We start from the raw sequence: 21,624 nt of genomic DNA on the forward strand, positions 1-21,624 counted from the left end.
GTTCTTTAGTTTTTGGTTTCTACTGGTTTAAAACTAGTGACAGATACGACTGAAGCTCAAGGATTATGAAAGTGAAGGAGTAAATTAAGAATAGTAGGTGCACATGGTAAATGCAATATGATTAGAGTTAAAAATTTGCATGTAGGGGCTCCTGGGTGGCTCGGTGGGTTAAGCTTCTGCCTTCAGCTCAGGTCATGATCTCAGGGTCTTGATATCGAGTCCTGCATTGGGCTCTTTACTCAATGGGGAGCCTGCTTCCCTCTCTCTTTCTCTGCCTGCGTCTCTGTCTACTTGTGATCTGTCAAATAAATAAATAAAAATTTTTTAAAAATTTGCATGTAGGGGCACCTGGGTGGCTCAGTGGGTTGAGCCTCTGCCTTTGGCTCAGGTCATGATCTCAGGGTCCTGGGATCGAGTCCCACATCGGGCTCTCTGCTCTGCAGGAAGCCTGCTTCCTCCTCTCTCTCTGCCTGCCTCTCTGCCCACTTGTGATCTCTCTCTGTCAAATAAATAAAATCTTTAAAAAAAAAAAAAAGAAAAAATTTGCATGTAATACAAGGAAAAGGTAAAATAAGGAGCAAGAGACAAAATAACTTGGCTTTTAAATTACTTCTGTATGAAATGTTAATAAATAATTGTGTAGGGAGAAAACAGTTTGCATTCCTTTGTAATCAGAAACATTGAAGTTCTGTAAAACATATGGATTTTGAGACATAGAACATATATTTGGGAAAATATGTAAGACATTGTTTATCTTTTCCTCTTTTAGGAAATGAACACAGATGAACATACCCAAGATGAAACAGGTAACTGTTAATAAGGAAACTGATAAAACTACTTGGTTAACACTAACAAAGTGATTTAGTATTGGTGTTAGTTAGCAAGTAAGTAATTTCACTGGAGAGTTGAACAAAATTTTAACTTTTGTATATGTTACCCTTAGAGAAACTTGGATTCTTGGAATAATTACTTTATGAAGTGAGTTAAGAGTTAAATGTTTAATAAAGAAATATTACTTACTTCTTCTATTCTGCCCAGATGTATTTTCTTTGAAGGTATTAAGTTATGTAGTAGGAGGGAGGAATTTTCAGTGAGTAAAAGCTAACAGTTAATTATTTCTTGTTTTGTAGTAACCAGTACTGCTGTAAGGAATTAATGGTATGCAGGATATTGAAACTTGTTACTAGAGAGTAAATGCTTGAATTAAAAATATTTTCTAAGTAAATAAACTTCAATTTTCAGCTTCATTTTTCTGTTTTAATGTTGGTGTATTTCACAAGGTACCAGTGATGGAAGCACTGAAGCTGCTATAACGTTACTTGCAATGGGAGATCTAGTGTTGCAGTCAGAGATCGGGGCAGAACAGAGTGATGGTAAGAATGAAAGTTAAGTCTTAACTGAGAAAAGCCTTTTAACGTACAGCTTTTAAGAAATTATACCCACAACTGAGTAGTCAGTCAGTACCTGCCTTTTACATTTGAAGTTGGTCGTTTTTTTTTTCCCCAGAAAAAGGTAATACTGTGTACATTGATCCGTCTAACTTAGTTCCTTTAGATGTAGTGGCCACCATTTCAAAATAGTGCACTTGCTTTATTAAGAAAACTTTGTATTCCTGGAATAATCTAGTGAGTCCTTTACTTTTCTCATCATAAACGTTGATTAAGTGAACCCATTGATCACTGATCATTTAACACATATTTCCTTAGCAAAGGGACTTCTGCTTTGGATTGTCTTCACAGTTAACTGTGAATCTATAATCACATATAGTATGAAGGGACAGTAGCAGTCACTGAAATAATTTAATTGCAACTATTCTGTTCGTTTGGACTGAGCCAAAAGATATGTCAACTCAGATTTTCACAGTATTTTAGGCTGAGCTTATGGAGTACCTTCTATTTTAAGTCTACTAAATGGATAGTTAACTATAGTCCTGTTAATTATTTTGTCTGGAGATTAGTGGCCTGCCATTTGTTTTAGGTGTTAGACTTCTAGCCCCATAACTATACATTTATCAGGAAATTTTCTGGTCTGTGTTCCTTACACAGTCTCATTTCTCTCTCTCTCTCTCTCTCTCTCTCTCTTTTTTTTTTTTTTTGAGTAAACTGTATACCCAGTTGGGGCTTGAACTCATGACCCCAGGATCAAGAGTCACATATTCTACTGACTTAGCCATGCAGGTCAGCTCCTTTCTCAATGGCAGAGTATTGCTTTTGTGACAGGACCTGTCACAAATCTCTAGAACATAAAAACAGGTTTTAAAAATTTGTGAATGAAGGTGATCCTATCTTGAAACTCATTTGAGGCTGTGTAGTTAGTCAAGATAACAGATTCATTTTTACTTCCTTTTTTTCCCCTTAAGATTTTATTATTTATTTGTCAGAGAGAGAGAGAGAGCACAGCAGGGGGAGCACAGATAAAGGGAGAAGCAGGCTCCCTGCTGAGCAAGGAGCCTGAAGTGAGACATGATCCTGGGACTCTGGGATCATGACTTGAGCTGAAGGCAGACTTCCAACTGAGCCACCCAGGCCTCCCTCATTTTTACTTCTAATAGCACAAGAATTCTAGTCTGTAAGAATGATTTGGCCTAGAACAAGTCAAATCTCTGGCATAAAATATGTAATCACTTTTATTATTTTTTTAAGATTGTATTTATTTTTGAGAGAGAGAGAGAGAGCATATGTATAGGGGGGAAAGGCAGAGGGAGAAGCAAGGGAGAAGGGAAGAGGGAGAAGATCCCAGGACCCTGAGATCATGACCTGAGCCAGAGGCAGACTTTTAACTGACTAAGCTACCCAAGCGCCCTGATCACGTATTTAAATTCAGAACGAAAAAGAATAAACTTTAAAAGTAATACAGAATTTTACAGTTGCTTAATGTTGAGGGATTTATTTTCTTTGGATGTCTACTTGTATTGGGTCAATTTTAATTTTCTGTTCTTTTCTGTAATAGGAGTATGTGTACTTCTTGATGTTCATTCAAAGGATAAAAGCTGTGTTCCTTTTAGCCCAGATAATGTAAATCACAAAATTGTTCGTGAATGTCAGGAGCTTTCTTCACCTGTCAATAGTACATCTCCTTCTTCATTAGAAGAAAACAAGATTGTATTGGAAGAGCAAAGTACTAAAGAAGAAATTGGTTTAGTGGAGAAAGTAAAGGAAAACGCTGTATCAACCAGGTTTATTTTGCTTTATTAAACTCTTGAGTTTTACAGTATTCAATTAATAAATATATTTAAACTATCATTTTAGTTAATAGCTTTTGAGTAATACTTGTGTAAGTGTAAAGTAGGCATTGCTGATTTCTCAGCCTTTATTCTTTTAAGTATTTTATTTATTTATTTGAGAGAGAGGGAGTGTGAACGAGAGAGACAGAAGGAGCAAGGGGAGAGGCAGGAGAGAGGGAGAAACAGACTCCTCACTGGGCAGGGAGCCTGATTTGGGGATCGAGCCTGGGACTCCGGGATTATGACCTCAGCATAGGGCAGACACTTAACCAACTAAGCCACCCAGGTGCCCCAGTTTCTTAGCCTTTAAAGTGAGAGGATAGGTTGGTTTGGTTTTAGTTTCATGGTTTGCTTTTTTTTCCCTTAAGATTTTATTTGTGAGAGAGAAAGAGAGAGAGAGAGAGCATGAGCAGGGGAAAGAGGCAGAGGAAGAGTTATAAGCAGACTCCTTCCTGAACAGGGAGCCTGACACGGGGCTCCATCCTAGGACCCTGGGATTATGACCTGGGCCAAAGGCAGATACTTAACTGGATGAACCACCCAGGCACCTCTGGCTTGCATTTTTTTTTTTCCCTAATAAATTTTTTTAAGTAGACCCCACACCCAACATGGGGCTTGAACTCAGGAGATCAAGAGCCACATGCTCTACTCACTGAGCCAGCTGGGCTCCCTTAATGGTGTGCATATTAAAGTAAATGTAATATGTACATCTTTGAAGCTTTAATGAAATAGTTTTCTGTAAATATGGTCTCTGTTTTTTAAACATGGTCCAGATTCTCTTCCCTTCTCCAGACTTGCAGTAAAATTGCCACTGTATATTTTCTGTATTAAAAAATGAACACTTACAGATATTGTGGCACCTGAGAAGGTAGCACATAACTATCAGAATGTATGAAGGTGAGAGAGATAGTTATTACATGGTTGATGGATTTCTCTCTTCCCATCTTTCTTCTAGGAATACAACTTCTGAAGTGACCAGTAATTTGAGAATAAGAAGTAGATTTCCCAAGCCTAAACCAAATCTTAAGACTTCAGGGACCAGCAGGTTTGGTGTTCATCAGGAAGTTCCCAATTTGTTTGTAAACAAAGGAGAAGTGGTAGAAAGTCAAAGAGGTAAATTTTTTTCCCTTAAAAAGCTACAAAATTATATTTACAAGAGAAATTGCATTAGTATTTCAAATGGAATATTCATTTAAAATTATTTTAATTTAGTATTAAAAAGTTTCAAAAAGTAGAATGAACTATAAAAAAAAAACCAATAGGGGCGCCTGGGTGGCTCAGTGGGTTAAGCCGCTGCCTTCGGCTCAGGTCATGATCTCAGAGTCCTGGGATCGAGTCCCGCATCGGGCTCTCTGCTCAGCAGGGAGCCTGCTTCCCTCTCTCTCTCTCTGCCTGCCTCTCCATCTACTTGTGATTTCTCTCTGTCAAATAAATAAATAAAATCTTTAAAAAAAAAAAAAAAAAAAAAACCAATAAATCCATTAACTAGCTTCAGTCATTATTATAGTTTTTCTGTTTAGTTTACCCAAAGCCCAGAATAACATGGGTTTGAACCCTATGGGTTCACAATACATGGATTTAAAAAAAAAGATTTTATTTATTTATATATAGCAGGGAGGAGAGGGAAGAAGGAGAGAGAGAATCCCAAGCAGAGTCCGTGCTGAGCATGGAGCCTGATGCGGGGCTTGATCTTGACCCCGAGAGCATGACCTGAGCTGAAATCAAGAGTTAGATGCTTAGCTGCTTGAGCCACCCAGGTGCCCCTATACATGGATTTTTTTTTTTTTAACTTTTATTTTAAAAGTTTTATTGGGGCACCTGGGTGGCTCAGCGGGTTAAAATCTCTGCCTTCAGCTCAGGTCATGATCTCAGGGTCCTGGGATCGAGCCCCACATCAGGATCTCTGCTCAGCAGGGAGCCTGCTTCCTCCTCTCTCTCTGCCTGCCTTTCTGCCTACTTGTGATTTCTGTCAAATAAATAAAATCTTTAAAATATGTTTTATTTGGAAATAATTTCAAACTTAGAGAAAACTTACAAGAATAAGGAATAGTACAAAGAGGGCGCTTGGGTCGCTCAGTGGGTTGAAGCCTCTGCCTTCAGCTCAGGTCATGATCCCAGGGTCCTGGGATTGAGGCCCGCATCGGGCTCTCTGCTCAGTGGGGAGCCTGCTTCCTCCTCTCTCTCTGCCTGCCTCTCTGCCTACTTGTGATCTCTGTCTGTCAAATAAATAAATAAAAATCTTAAAAAAAAAAAAAAAGGAACAAAGAACATCCAGATACCTCTTGTATGTAAGCTTACACTTAATTATACATGGAGTTTTTTTGACAGTACAGTACTATCAGTGTATTTTCTTTTTCTTATGATTTTCTTTTTTTAAATTAAATTTTATTTATTTATTTGAGAGAGAGGAGAGCACAGAGGGAGAGTGAGAGGGAGAAGCAGACTCCCTGCCGAGCAGGTAGCCCTGTGTGGGGCTTGATCCCAGGACCCTGAGATCATCACCTGAGCCAAAGGCAGATGCTTAACCAACTGAGCCACCCAGGCATCTCTTCCTTAGGATTTTCTTAATAACATTTTATTTGTTTGAGCTTACTTTATTGTAAGAATATAATATCTAATACATAAAACTTAGAAAATATATGTTAATCGACTTAAATCATCAGTAAGGCATCTGGTCAACAGCAGACTATTAGTTGTCAGGTTTTTTGAGATTCAGATATGCAGAATTTCTACCGCATGGGAGCTTTGTGCCCTTAACCCCCATGTTGTACAAGAGTTAACTATATTTATTTAACGTTTTTGTCATATTTTGTGTGTGTGTATGTGTGTGTGTGTGTGTGTGTGTATACGTGAATATTCAAGCAAACAGTTTTTAGAAAGCTATACATGCATGTGGCAAAAAGTAAGACATTGTCCCCAAGTTATAAAATTTAATAAACTTCTTTGGTTCCCAGTCCCCAATCTCATCTCTAGTGGTAAATTGCCATTAAGTTTTTTTCATGGACTTCCATTATTTTATAGACATAAGCATCTAAATGTGGGACTGTGTGGGTACATAGATAGATACATCAGTATATACATAAACACATGTATTTAAATATTAATATATAAATATTAATATATTTATCAATATATTTAAATAATAGCACACATATTATTTAATATATAATATATTAAATATAACATATTTAAATATATGTCATTCCTTTCAGAAAGAACAAAATTATGAGAATACTATATTGTATATACTATTTAGCACATTTATTTATTTACTTATTTTTTAAGATTATTTATTTGAGAGAGAGTGCCTGGTGGAGAGGCAGAGGGAGGGGAATGGGGAGTCCCAAGCAGACCCTGGCTGAGCCTGGAGCTCTACTCAGGGATCAATTCCATGACTCTGAGATCATGACCTGAGCTGAAACCAAGAGTTGGATGCTTAACCCACTGCATTAAGCGGATGCCCTTTGTTCAGTACTTTTTTTTTTTTTTTTAAGATTTTTAAAATTTATTTGACACAGAGAGAGAGACACACACACACACAGCGAGAGAGGGAACACAAGCAGGGGGAGTGGGAGAGGGAGAAGCAAGCTTCCTGCATGACCCTGGGATCATGACCTGAGCTGAAGGCAGACGCTTAAGGACTGAGCCACCCAGGTGCCCCTGTTCAGTACTTTTGAAAATAACAGTTTCACTGAGATAATTCTATATCATACAGTTAAACCATATGAAATGTTTACTGCAGTGGCATTTAGTATATTGCCCAAGTTGTGTAATCTTGTTCATTAATAGCCACTCCTTATATCCTTCAACCCTTCCCAGCCCTAGGCAACCACTAATCTACTTTGTCTCTGTAGCTTTTCCTGTTTTGGATGTTTCATATTGAAGGAATCATATAATGTGTGGTCTTCTGTGTCTGGTTTCTTTTACTTAGCATGTTTTCAAGGCTTATTTGTGTTGTAGCATGTATCAGATATTTCTTTTGCTTACCAAATATTCCATCATACTACATTTTGTTTGTCCATTCAGGGCGTTTAGGTGGTTTTCTGTTTGTTAGCTATTGCAAGGAATGCTGCTAAGAACATTCATGTGTAAGTTTTTGTGTGGACATAAGTTTTCATTTGTCTTGGATTTATACTTAACAAGTGGCATTGCTGGAACATACGGTAATTCCATGTTTAACCTTTGAGAAACTGCCAAAATGTTTCAAAAGTGGTAGCAACGTTTTGTATTTTCTTTTGTTTTTTTCCTTTTTTTTTTTAAAGAAAATTTTTTTTCTTTACACTCATTTTTATTAAACAAATAGTCTGGTAGTGGAACTTTTGTATTTAATGCATAAACATATATAAGTCCCTTTATTAGAGAAATTATACATATTGGTGAATGTGGTCAGTGGTGACATCTATGGGCTAATTGTTTATTTTATTTATTTATTTATTTATTTCAAAAGACTTATTTATTTATTTATTTGTCAGAGTGAGCGCAGGCAGACAGAGTGGCAGGCAGAGGCAGACAGAGAAGCAGGCTCCCGCCAAGCAAGGAGCCCAATGTTGGACTCAATCCCAGGATGTGGGGATCATGACCTGAGCTGAAGGCAGCAGCTCAACCAACTGAGCCACCCAGGCGTCCCTGGGTTAATTGTTTAAATAGAAACAATAATTTGATAGATTCTATGCTCTCTTTGTTACATTGTGAAGTATCTTGTGTAGTCATACTCTATTGTTGGAATGACAGCTTTACAAACTTGAAGAAAATTAGGAGATACGTGTGAACACCAAGTTCTCCTCCTCCTTCTGCAATAGTTTCAGTGATTTTCTTCATCACCTCAGCATGCCTGCTTGGGTGAACTGAACACATAGGAGGCGGTGGGAGATGACGATGATTTTCAGTGGTCACTGTTTTCTTCACATATCTTTTTTTTTTTTTTTTAAGATTTTTATTTATTTATTTGACTGAGAGAGATCACAAGTAGGCAGAGAGGCAGGCAGAGAGAGAGGAAGGGAAGCAGGCTCCTCGCTGAGCAGAGAGCCCGATGTGGGGCTCAATCCCAGGACCCTGAGACCATGACCCGAGCTGAAGGCAGAGGCTTTAACCCACTGAGCCACCCAGGCGCCCCTCTTCACATATCTTGACTGATGTCTTCATACATGTGTTCAACTGTTAAAGGCTGCCTTTGCTCATCATAGCTGAACAACCATAATTGTGGTGTCTGGTAGTATTTATCATAGGTGATATAAAGGTCATAAGTTCTTGTTTGCAAAATAGCATCTTCACTTCCAGCATCAGTTTTAGTTTTACAAGCTTCTCCTGTTTCTCTTGTGTTTAGGGTAGCCTCATCTGTTTCCAACAATCCACTTTCTTCATGTTCTTCCATATCTGCAGGTTCTCCTTCATCATCTTCTTCCTCCTCCTCACATATTGCTGCGCAGTCTTGATGTTTTATACTGTCCTTGCTTTCCAATGTAATCTCCTTAACTGCTTCAGTTATTCCTGCAATACCTGTGTTATGATAAGTATCTACCCATCCCCCATCACCATATTCATCTTCAATGATAGCTTCCAATTCATCTGAATATTCCATCTGTTTGCACTGGTTGTAGCATCGCACATTTTTGGTAACCAACAATTGTTTGCCTGTTGGTAGGTATGCCTTCACTTTCAATTCTTCCCCTGTAGCCCATTGCCATGTTGGATAGTGGTGGACTAAGTGATCTCCATCCGCTACAAACTCTTCTGGGGTGATAACACCTGTTTCCTTAAACTTTGATTCCTTGAAGACTGGGGTCAGGTACTCAGCTACTTCCAGTGCCTTTCCCTTCACTGTGTTAATCACATTCTGCATCCTGGGGCCAGAGAAGTGGCCAGCCCTGCGACAGGTCAGGAAGGGCAGCCAGGGAAGGGACCAAGAGTCAGAAAAAAGCCCTGCTGCCACCAGTGCGCATCGGCACTGGCACCCGAGGGGACGGGACAAGACAGGATGTGATGGGACGGACCGGATGAGGGGCTATTTTTAAGTAATCTCTGTACCCAATGTGGGGCTTGAATTTATAACCGTGAGATCAAGAGTCACATGTTCTACTGAATGAGCCAGCCAGGCGGCCCAATATTGTGTCTTTCATCAACATTTTGTGAGGATTTTGCTTTCTCTTTATCCTCTCAGACACTTGTTATTATATAGTCTACTCAGTTTGAAGTATCTCCTGGTTTTGATTTGAATTTCTTTTATGACCATTGATACTGAATATCTTTTTATGTGCTTATTTTTATATTTTCTTTAGAGACCTGTGTTCACATCTGTGCTCATTTTTTTTTTTTTTTTAATTTAACACGGGGCTTATGACCCTGAGATCAAGACGTGAGCTGAGATCAAGAGTTGGATGCTTAACCAACTGAGCCACCCAGGTGCTCTAAATTTGTGCTCATTTTTGTATTGGGAAACTTGTTTTATTACTGAGTTCTTTATATTGTAGCACTCTGTTTTTATTTATGTATTTTTATTTTTTAGAAGATTTTATTTATTTATTTGACAGAGATCACAAGTAGGTGGAGAGGCAGGCAGAGAGAGAGGGGAAGGCTCCCTGCTGAGCAGAGAGCCTGATGCGGGGCTCGAGTACAGGATCCTGGGATCATGACTTGAGCCAAAGGCAGAGGCTTTAACCACATTGAGCCACCCAGATGCCCCGAGTTTTTAAAGATTTTATTTATTTATTTGAGAGAGAGAGAATGAACAGGGGGAAGGAGCAGAGGCAGAGGGAGAAGCAGACTCCCTGCCAAGCAGGGAGCCTGATATAGGGCTCGATCTCAGGACTCTGAGATAATGACTTGAGCCAAAGGCAGACACATAATGGACTAAACCACCCAGGTCCCCCAGTAGCACTCTGTTTTTTAAAGATTAATATATTGAAAAAAATCTTTCTATATGATTACCTAGCATTCTCTTCTTTTTTTTTTTTTAATGGCCTCATTAGATTGTGGTGTACATGTTGAATCCTACTCCTACTTCCTTTTCTACCTTCCCTCCCTGCCAAGGGCCCATCTGCTTCACATGCTAGTAAGAGCAGGAAAACAGTGTATATAGTAGGCTGTCTAGATTGTCTTAAGCCCTGTAGGTAGAAGATCTGGATAGTTAGCATCATCTTTGCCCTGTTTTGGGGTTCCTGATTTCTGGGATTTCCTTTCAGCCAGCAATGCTTAATGATTCAGTTAGTTAATTCTGTTACTTACTCTGAGTTCAGAAGTACCCAAAAGATAATTCAGTGTGTAGGCTGAAGTTACCTTTTTTATTTTTATTAACAATTTGTTTTGATTTGAGTGTGGTTGACACATAGTATTTTATATATATATATATATATATATTTTTTTTTTTTAAAGATTTTATTTATCAGAGAGAGAGAGGGGGAGAGAGTGAGCACAGGCAGACAGAATGGCAGACAGAGGCAGAGGGAGAAGCAGGCTCCCTGCTGAGCAAGGAGCCCGATGTGGGACTCGATCCCAGGACGCTGGGATCATGACCTGAGCTGAAGGCAGCTGCTTAACCAACTGAGCCACCCAGGCATCCCCACACAGTATTATATTAGTTTCAGGTGTGCAACATAGTGATTCAAGAAGTTTGTTCATTGTGCCGTGCTCACCACAAGTAGAGCTACCATTTCTCACTATATGATGCTATTCTAGTACCATTGACTATTCCTTATGCTGTGCCTTTTATTCCCGTGATTTATTCATTCCATAACTGGAACCATGTATCTCCCATTTTGTCTGTCTTCTTATTTTGTCTGTCCTCCTATTTTGTCTGTCTTCCTACTCCCTCTGCTATGGAAACCATTAGTTTGTTCTCTGTATTTATAGGTCGATTATTTTCTTCATTTGTATATTTGCTTTCTTATGATTCCATATATGAGGGAAATCATATGGTATTTGTCTCTCTCAGTTTGACTTAGCTCACTTACCATAATACCTTCTTGGTCCATCCAGTTCACAAACAGCCCAATTACAACTTTTTTAATGGCTTTTTAATATCCCATTGTGTATACATACACATTTTCCTTATCCATTCATGTACCGATGGGCACTTAGGTTTCTTCCATATCTTGGCTCTTGTAAATAATGCTGCAGTAAATTTTGGGGTGGTACATATATCCTTGGAATCTTGGTCTTTTCATTTTCTTTGTGTAAATACTTAGTACTAGAATTTATCATACGTATTTTTTTTTTTTTTTAAGATTTTATTTATTTATTTGACAGCGAGAGATCACAAGTAGGCAGAGAGGCAGGCAGAGAGAGAGGAAGGGAAGCAGACTCCCTGCTGAGCAGAGAGCCCTCCGGGCTCCAGCCCAGGACCCTGGGATCATGACCTGAGCCGAAGGCAGCGGCTTAACCCACTGAGCCACCCAGGCGCCCTATCATACGTATTTTTATTTGTGATTTTTGGAAAAACATCCTTACTGTTTTCCACAGTGGCTACACCAATTTACATTCCCACCATTAGTGCACAAGTGTTCCTTTTTCTCTATATCCTCATTAACACTTGTTATTTCTTGGGTTTTTGTTTTTGTTTTTGTATTTAGCCATTCTGGTTGTGATATCTTGTAGCTTGGATTTGCATTTCCCTGAGTTAGTTAGTTAGTTATTAGTTATGTTGAGCATCTTTTCATGTCTGTTACCCATCCGTATATCTTCTTTGGAAGACCCCTTTTTTTGTTTTTGTTGTTGTTGTTTGTTTGTTTTTAAATAGGTTCCATGTCCAGCATGGAGCTCAGTACAGGGCTTGAACTCATGACTCTGAGATCAAGACCTGAGATCAGGATTCAGACATTTAACTAACTGAGCCACCCAGGAGCCCCATCTGTGGCAATTTTTTAATTAGATTGTTTTGTTTTTTGGTGTTGAGTTGTTTAAGTTCTGTATATATTTTGGATACAAACCCCTTATCAGATGTATCATTTGCAAATATTTTCTCTGAATTGGTAGGTTGCCTTTTCATTTTGTGGATGGTTTCCTTCGCTGTCAGTCCCAGTAGTTTATTTTTGCTTCTGTTTCCCTTGCTTCTGGAGACATATCTAGAAAAATGTTGCTACAGCTGATGTCAGAGAAATTATTGCCCGTGTTTTTTTTTTTTTTTTTTAATTTTTTATTTTTTATAAACATATATTTTTTATATACATATATTTTTATCCCCAGGTCTGTGAATCACCAGGTTTACACACTTCACAGCACTCACCAAATCACATACCCTCCCCAATGTCCATAATCCCACCCCCTTCTCCCCAACCCCCTCCCCCCGGCAACCCTCAGTTTGTTTTGTGAGATTAAGAGTCATTTATGGTTTGTCTCCCTCCCAATCCCATCTTGTTTCATTTATTCTTCTACCCACTTAAGCCTCCATGTTGCATCACCACTTCCTCATATCAGGGAGATCATATGATAGTTGTCTTTCTCTGCTTGACTTATTTCGCTAAGCATGATACGCTCTAGTTCCATCCACGTTGTTGCAAATGGCAAGATTTCATTTCTTTTGATGGCTGCATAGTATTCCATTGTGTATATATACCACATCTTCTTGATCCATTCATCTGTTGATGGACATCTAGGTTCTTTCCATAGTTTTTGCCCGTGTTTTTTTTCTAGGATTTTTATGGTTTGGTCTCATGTTTAGCTCTCTAATCCATTTTGAGTTTATATTTTGTTTATGGAGTTAGAAAGTGGTCCAATTTCAGTCTTTGGTAGCTGTCTAGTTTTCCAAGCACCATTTATTGAAGAGACACGTCTTTTACACATTGTATATTCTTCAGAGTTTTTTTGTGGTCCCATACAAATTTTAGTATTATTTGGTGTAGTTTTGTGATAAATGCTGTTGGTATTTTGATAGCGATTTGAAGGTAACTCTTTTATGTAGAAGTCATTTTCTTCTTCTTTGTGACATTGTTTTTAGAATAGCTCCCTCCCTAACAACTTTGCCCAAGGTGGAACTAGCCAGACCTCATGTGTACCCACTTCTAAAATTCTTTTATATGTGGGTTTGTAATTACACTGCTGTCACCATGGAGTGGACATAAAATTGCTATGGCAGCCATGAGTGAAATATGTATAGTGTAGGATTCGTTAATCATCTGCCTCAAAAATCGCATTGGCCAAGACCACTCTTACTGCTGCATGTAAGTTTGATTTTTGGATTAAGAGAAATTTGGAAGAGCCACTATATAGTGATCAGTCTTTAAAGAGAGAACATATTTATAACTAATATGGAGGTTTTAGCTGTTTTGGACTATATCTTAAGTGTATTTTTTGTTTAAGAAACTGAGAAAAATATTTCTGAAGCAACGGAATTACAAGATGAAAACCTTGGATCATTTAGAACAGCAGAGAGTAAGGAGCAGTGCAAATTGGCTTGTGAACATGGTATTGAAGAGACTGCTATTTCTCAAGAAGCAAATCTAACTGAAAGGTAAAAAGAGAAATTCTGGGATTTAGTTTAAATTCTGTTTCAACTATAGTCATTAGCTATAGCTATAACTGTTTGATTGGAAAAAGAGGGTTCTGTTGCATTAAATATATTTTAGAACTTGAACACCATTAAATCTTTGACTCACAGCTCTAGACATTATTCTGTAGTTGTCCACTTGGTTTCAGTACAGAACTTTAATACATACTCTGAAATTCAAATATGTACTAATCTCTTTTTCAGAAATGATGATCAGGAAGAGGAATCTCAAAAGGTTCAGATATCATCAGTTGCTCCAGTTTCCTTTGAGACAAGGCCCCATATACTTGGTTCAGATGTGGTTCTCCCTGAGAGTTCTGTTGAAGAGCCCCAAGGGAAGGACTCTAATGGAGACAATGTGCTTGCTCTTCATATGTCAGAGGTAAAAGAAGATAAAATAAAACATGGGGTGGCAGGGTGTTTATTCCCCATTAAAAAAAAATAAGGTATAATTTACATATAATAGACTTCACCTTCTTAAGTGTGTACGTGTACAAGTTGTGACAAACATATATAGTCATGTAAACAACATATGAGCATTTCCATCATCCCCCAGATTCCCCAGGGCCCTTTTTTACACCCCCCCCCCACCCCTTAGCACCCTGGCTACTTGGTGATCCCTTATCTGTTTTCTTTCCTTAGTTTTGCCTTTGCAAGAATGTATTGTGATAGAATTTTTTATTGAGTGTGTTTTTAGTCTTTTGAGCACAGATAAAACAGCCAATACGTAGCTTTGCTGTGAAAGTTTTGAAAAAGGGTTTTGTACAGAGTATTTACCTCTTGCTTGTGGGCCACTGAATCTGAGAACTACTTTCACGTTGCAGGTATTTTTTTGAGGTGTTATTACTACATGTTTGGTATCGTGTAAGATACTGGAGGGACAGAGTTGTGAGAAATCATTGAGGATAAGAATGGTTAAACTCTGGTAGGTGCTGTGAAAGCAAGTTGCACAAGACACTAAAGGGGTGGTCCTCAACCCAGTCTTCGGAAATAGGGTTTAGACATTTGCTTTCTGTTGCTGTTGTTAAAATTCCTCAGGTTATTCTGATGTGTAGCCAGGACTGAAAAAGCCCTTGATCTAGAAGAACAGATATGAATTAGCCAGTTGAAGGGAGAAGAACGTGTGTTAAGAATAAGTATGAAACAGCATTTCATGTTCAGGGATAAGTAGTTATGAGTAGGATATAAATGAAGAAGTAGTTAAAGATGAGTGAGGTAGGCAACCTGGGAGCGGATCATAAAAGGGGTTTTTATGACTTGCAAGGATTTGGAGTATATCCAAATGTATGGGACTTTCCCTAGCCCCCAACTTGTTTTACTTTTTATTTTGAAATAATTTCAAACTCATTGAAGAGTTGTAAAGATCTTAAATAGAATTCTCATATAACTTTTACTTAGATTAATTAATTAATAACATTTTGCTTATTTGCTTTTTCTGTCATGCTCTCCATCTCTGTAGATAGATACTTTCAAGAAACTGAACCATTTGAGAGCAGACAGGAGCCTTCATTCATGCATATTCCAGCTTTTATTCGATACCATCAAGGATGTTTTTAATAGAGAAATGATGATACTGTTGTCACAGTCAGTATTACCATATTATCTAATACTGATACTAAAATTATATGTAATACATAGTTTCAACCAGGGCTCTCATACTGCGTTTAGTTGTCATTCTCTTTACTCTCTTTTCATCTGGACCCTGCACTCTTCCCTCTTTCGTGAGCTTGACATTGCAAGCTAATTCATAATCTGGATTTTTGTGCTTTGTTCCTCATTTTAGATACAGATTGAACAGTGTTTGGCACAATTACTACTTAGGTGTTGTTGTGTTCTTCCTTTTGTATCCCCTCAGCAGGCATGTGCTGTCAGCTTGTTTCATTGTTGGTGATGTGGACTAATTACTTGGGTAGCATGGTGTCTGCTAGATTTCTACATTAAACAGCATCTTCTGTACATTGTGTTAGTATTTTCAGACTCAGCCACCTTCTCCCCAGTAGTTTTAGTATCCATTGGTGATGCTTGCCTGAATCGATTACTGATGTTGGTTACAAAATGAGAGTTTGAAAATTTTAAGCAGTAAAGAATTACAATAAGAATTGCATTTTAGAGAATACAGTGTTGGCAGTTTTCTGGAGAACAGATTGGAAGGAGCTGTGCTGGTGGCGAGGAGACAGGCAGTTTGCTTCCATTCAGATAGGACAAGAGCTGCTGTAATGGGGATAGAGGGAAGGTTGAGGGGTTTGAGTCTCCCTTTCCTGTTACTTTAAAAATAATTTTATAAAAAAAATAATTTTATAAAATTCATGTATTTAACAATTTAGTCTGAATTCATTTGTGCATATATATTTACTTAAATAATCAAAAGTTATTTGTATAACTGAAAGTTTCAGAACATTTGAAAAATTGTTTATGGTTAAAAAGTTGAGTTTTGAAGCAGTAACTCTTATATCCAATTGTCTGGAAAACTTTTTAAAACTAGAATTAGGGGTGCCTTGGTGGCTCAGTTGTATGCCTTGGGCTTAGGTCATGATCCCAGGGAACAAGCCCTGGTCATGATCCCTGGGAATAAGCCCTGCATTGGGCTCCCTGCTCAGCGAGAAACCTGTTTCTCTCTCCCACTACCCCTGCTTTTGTTGCCTTTCTCATTGTCTGTCTCTCTCTGTCAAATGAATAAAATCTTAATAAATAAATAAATAAATGAAAATTTGGTTAACTTCATTCTTGTATTTTAACTTTTTAAATTTTTTTAGGGTACACTAACTGGTATGCCAGAAGTCCAACAAGAGAATGTAATCAGTTCTCAAGACTTAACAGGTATGATAATCTTCTTCGATAAAGTATCACCAAACCTAATAGTATAGCTTTTATCCCCCTACCCCATTTGACTATGGAAAAACAAAATAGTTTTTTAGTCTATGACAGTCTTAAATTAAAAACAAATGAAAAACTTGAAGTATTTTGTGTATAAGTTTTGTTATTCCAAATTAAAAATCTTCTCTATAGTGAACTTTTTATCCTTTATGAAATTACTTTTTATTTTTGTGGGTATAATTTGCTTTTTGTTCATGGGATAAGTTATAGTGAGACTTTTTAAGACATGTAATAAATTAATAAATTAATGATTTTCATAGTTCAGCTTTTCATGATTAACTTTCAAACTTTGATAGTGAATCTAGTTGCTAATGTACATCAAGATGGTGAGGATGAACAAGCATTCATTTTAACTCTGGTGGAAATCCCAACCAATGCTGTAGAAGAATTTAGTGATACCAGTGCACAGTTAATGCCAAACCCTTTACTGCCAGCACCCATATTGATCAAATCCGTGAATACAGAAGAAAGGAGTGACATGAGGTAATGAATAAGCTAAACTATTTATTTTTTACTTTTTATTTAAATTCCAGTTACTTATCATACAGTGCAGTGTTAGTTTCTGGTGTACAATATGGTGATTCAACACTTCCATACATCACCTGGGAACTGAACTCTTTTTGCCAGGAGGAAAGGTGCTTTATGAGTTGAATAGTATTAACTGAGTAAATTGTTCACCAGCATTATTTATAATTGTCTCAAAGCTCTTATTTAATAATTATGTGTTAAGTTAGAGAAGAAATTGTTGATTTTATGCCTGATAAAGCTGCCATTTAAATGTATAATACTTTTGTGTGAAACTTATTTGGTATCCTAAGCGTTTTGAAAGCTAAAAAAATTTAGCTGTTCAGATTGTAAAATGTTGTCTATCAAAGATGTGTGGTTACTTTGTAAGCTTATATATTTTAAATTCTGAAATAAATACACATTCACAGAAATTGCAAGAAGGATAACGTTTCTGTGTGTGTATGTGTATTTTTTTTTCAAGTAGGCTTCCATGCCCAGTGTGGAGCTCAACATGGGGTTGGAACTCACAACCCTGAGATCAAGACCTGAGCTGAGATCCAGAGTCAGACACTTAACCAACTGAGCCACCTAGGCGCCCCATTTCTATATATTTTAATACTGCTTTTTAAATTCCTTACTAGAGAATTGTTGTATTTTAACAGTCACTGGTTAAGATGCTTAGTTCTCTGTCAAGTAGCATTAGATGTTAGCCTTTTATATAAGTAAAAGGCATTTTAGATTAAAATTTTAACTTTATAGATAAGGAAAACACTATTTTTATACCTTGGATTTAATTTAGTATTATGGATTTAAGTTGTGAGTTTTTGAGTATGAATGGATCTCAGAACTAACATTTTTATGTTTTATATATATATATAAAACATAATATATATATTATATATATATATAAGTTACTTGGAAGTTTTTTGGCAGTTTTCACTGGAATATTTCAGCCTTTTACCTCATTAAGTAGCTTCTAATTTGCTAATTTCATATGTATGCATTTTCTATACAGTGTGAGTTTTCCAGTAACTTCAGTTGGTCAGAATACCATCTGTTTATCTGATCCTGGAAAAGATGATTCTGAAAAGCTTCCTCCTGCTAATTTGGATCTTATATCTAGGAAGAGATTTCACTGTATGCTTGATGAAAGTGACCAGGTTCCTCCTCCCAAAAAAAGTTTGCTCACTTCAGGAGATGATTGTCAAAATTATACTTCCGAGGTAAGATAGAATCATCAAGCAAGTAAGATGGCCATATTACAACAGATCCATTTCTGTTTCTTTCTTTAGACTCTTTATATAAAGATAGTGCTAATACTTTTCACCATTAACAATCCAGTTAAAACTGGTTTTGGATTCTCATTTTCAGCTGTTCTAGATGAAAATTGATGGACATTAGTCAGGAAGCCCATTCATAGTTCTTTGTAAATGGCTTAAAAAAAATAAGCCAAAATTGTCCTACAGATCTGGATCCCGGCTGTACCCTTTAACAGTTTTGGGACCCGAGTTAGGATTTTTTATTTCTGTGAATGAGTTTCCCGTTGTGTAAAATAGTAATAGTAGTATCATCATCAGTATTACCATAACGCATAAAGCTATCCATTGCTTTTAGGAAGAGAACCAGAATCTTAAAGGCCCTCTATTAGTCTGGCCCATTTCTGTCTCTGATCTCACTGTGTGCCTCACTCTGTTACTATATTGGCCATCTTTCAGTTTCTAGAAAGCACCATCTTTCTTCACATCCCAGGGCATTTCTTTTATTACCTTTTTATGAAACATTTTTCTTGCCAAACATAGAAACTTCTTTAGCTCAGTCATCACTGTCTTTGGGAAGCCTGAAGATACTATGTGGATTTGATCACCAGCCACTATGTTAAAGGTTTCTTAGCACCCACTTGTTTATGTTTCCAATACTCATGATAATTTATCTCAACTGTGTAGCTACACTGTGGAAGAGTTAATTTATTTATTTTTGGGAAAGTTGATATAGAATCTCTTTTCTCAAAGGGATAGTTGAAGACCAGTAGTCCTTAGGTGAGGGCAGACAACAGAGGCAGTGGATTCTATTTCTTCTTCTTTTTTTTTTTTTGGCAGTGGATTCTTGTATATCTTATGGGTGGAAGATGGTATCACAGAATTTTTTTTTTATTAACATATAATGTATTATTTGCCCCAGGGGTACAGGTCTATGAATCATCAGGCTTACACATTTCACAGCATTCACCATAGCACATACCCTCCCCAATGTCCATAACCCAACCACCCTGAATGGTTTTAATTTCTCTTATGACAAGTAAGGTTGAATATCTTTCATATACTTAGAAGCCTTTTGTATTCCTTTCTCTGTGAAATGACTTTGTATTCTTTAGCCATTTTTGTGGTTGTGTTGTTGATCTTTTTCCTAGAGATTTGGAGGAACTCTGTGTTTATGTCTTTGAGGGAGTTGCATATATTTTCCCCTACTTTTTGTCTTTTGACTCTACTTTTTGTGTGTGTTCTTTTTTTCTTGCAGACCTCTTTTTGGTTGATTTTTTGGGTATGGGGTAAGATTTTATTTTTAAATAATCTCTACACCCAATGCAGGGCTTAAATGTACAGCTCCAAGATCAGGAGTCACATGCTCTATACACTGAGCCAGCCAGATGCCCCAGTTTTTTTTAATACGAAAATTTTTAAGACTTTAAAAACGTAAGGAAGTATAATGTATCCCTGTGTATCAGTCACCCAGTTTCATTAGTTCATTAGCATTCCTTTCAAACATTGTGGTTTTTAAAAAAAATTTTTACTTATTTATTATAAGATTTTACTTATTTGACAGAGAAAGGAAGAGCATCACACAAGCAGGGGGAGTTGCAGTTGAGGCATAGTGAGAAACAGGCTCCCCACTGAGCAGGGAGCCCAGTGTGGGGCTCAGTCCTAGGACTCTGGGATCATGACCTGAGCCAAAGGCACATATTTAACCGACTGAGCCAGCCAGACCCCTCTTTGATCTTATTTGTGATTTTTATTTTTTAAACTTAAAACATTCTGACAATAAAAAAATGCTTATAAAATGTTGAAGTTATAATTGTAAATTTTAGAATGCACACATACTGCAGTCACAGAGACATGTAGACATTTTTTTATGTAATCCATTTATCAGTCTTTTTATGTATGGCTTCTGGGGATTGTGTTACACATTAAAAGTCTACCTTGAGATTTAGTATAAATTCTTAGAGTTAACATTAATGATTTGTTTAGAATTTATTTTGGTGTTAGAAGAGTGGAACCAATTTCATGTTTTCCAGGTGCCTACTTAGTTGTACCAGCACCATTTGTTGAATAATTCATTTTTTCTCCACTGACTTAAAATTCCACTTACTGGGTATGAAGTCCCATATGTATTTGAGTGTACTCCCTGAATTTTCTTCTACTTTGAGATTCACCTGTTTGTTCTAGAGCAACAGTGTCGCACTGTTTTAAATTACTGTAGTTTTTAAATGCTTTGCTATCTTAAATGGAAAGTTTCTCTCTCCCCTGCACATTATTTTATTTTTTTCAAGTTTTTCCTAGCTGGGTATATGTCCTAAAGTTGATGTTAATTTTAGAATTTACTTGTTTAGAGCTTAAAAAAAAAAAAAGAAACTATTGATACTTAAATTAGGATCATATTAACTTGACCAGTTAACATAGGGAAAGTTGGTGTCAGAATTTTTGTTACGTTGGATTTTTTTTTTTAAATTCAAAAACATAGTATGTCTTTCCACTTGTTTAATTACTCTTTTATGTCTCAGTGGTATTTTTAGTTCTTCATTTAAATTCTGGTCCGTTTCTTATTAGATCATCCCCTAAGAATTTTATCTTTTTTGTTGTCATTATCATTGACAACAAAACGTTAGAGAACTTACTGAATTTCCCTTACCACCTACAGTAATTTTTCACTTGATTCTGTTGGGTTTTCTCATTCTTCTCATACACTTCGTATACACTTAATTTCTTTCTCTTTTCTATATAGGCTAACAAAACTCAAAAAATATCAGAAAACAGTCCTGATAGTAGACATCTTTTTCTTATTCCTGATTTAAATGAGAATATTTCCAGTGTTTATGAATGGGATGCTGGTTTTGAATTGCAGTAATTACAGTTTATGGTGTTAAGAAAATGTCTTTTTTTAAAGTATGAATAATATTGGATACTTTCCCCGTAAACATACAGATGGGGGTATTATTTTTCTTCTCAGTTCAGTTGATTTATACTAAATTTCACATACTCAAACATCTTTGCATTCCTGAGACAAACTCTGCTTGATTATGTTGTGTTAGTCTTTTGATATGTTGCTGAATTATGTTTGTACTATTATATTTGATATTTTTGTACTGGTTATAATCAGAATTTGAATTAATATTAACACTGGTTTATTAAAAGCATTGGAAAACTTCTCTTTTACTGTGCTCTGGAATAGATTTAGTAACAGTAGCAATGTCTTTTTTATAAATGTTGGTAGCATTTCCATAAGATTTCTGGGAGATACATGCTTACTTCATTTAAAAAAAAAAAAAAAA

At 36.8% G+C, this 21,624-nt stretch overlaps 2 protein-coding genes across 4 annotated transcripts in view; one reads left to right on the forward strand and one right to left on the reverse strand.

The window, feature by feature from the left end:
• BDP1 (B double prime 1, subunit of RNA polymerase III transcription initiation factor IIIB) overlaps nt 1–21,624 on the forward strand; it is a 98,703-nt gene that overhangs the window by 69,432 nt on the left and 7,647 nt on the right. For 2 of the 3 annotated variants that reach the window (XM_059175190.1, XM_059175192.1), the window contains exons 27-35: nt 770–806; nt 1,281–1,373; nt 2,950–3,175; nt 4,179–4,336; nt 13,514–13,664; nt 13,905–14,082; nt 16,454–16,517; nt 16,871–17,057; nt 18,097–18,304. In XM_059175190.1, coding sequence (XP_059031173.1) covers nt 770–806; nt 1,281–1,373; nt 2,950–3,175; nt 4,179–4,336; nt 13,514–13,664; nt 13,905–14,082; nt 16,454–16,517; nt 16,871–17,057; nt 18,097–18,304 — 1,302 coding nt within the window. The remainder of the gene's footprint in view (nt 1–769; nt 807–1,280; nt 1,374–2,949; nt 3,176–4,178; nt 4,337–13,513; nt 13,665–13,904; nt 14,083–16,453; nt 16,518–16,870; nt 17,058–18,096; nt 18,305–21,624) is intronic. The other variant, XM_059175191.1, reaches the window with a different exon arrangement.
• Nucleotides 7,890–9,140, reverse strand: LOC131832326 (ubiquitin-like-conjugating enzyme ATG3). Its single transcript, XM_059175193.1, is given in 3 exon segments — nt 7,890–7,957; nt 7,960–8,132; nt 8,344–9,140. Coding segments are annotated over 3 exon segments (945 nt in total). The 5' UTR covers nt 9,063–9,140; the 3' UTR covers nt 7,890–7,904.

This window comes from Mustela lutreola, chromosome 5, assembly GCF_030435805.1.
Source record: "Mustela lutreola isolate mMusLut2 chromosome 5, mMusLut2.pri, whole genome shotgun sequence".
In the NCBI taxonomy this organism is placed as follows: domain Eukaryota; kingdom Metazoa; phylum Chordata; class Mammalia; order Carnivora; family Mustelidae; genus Mustela; species Mustela lutreola.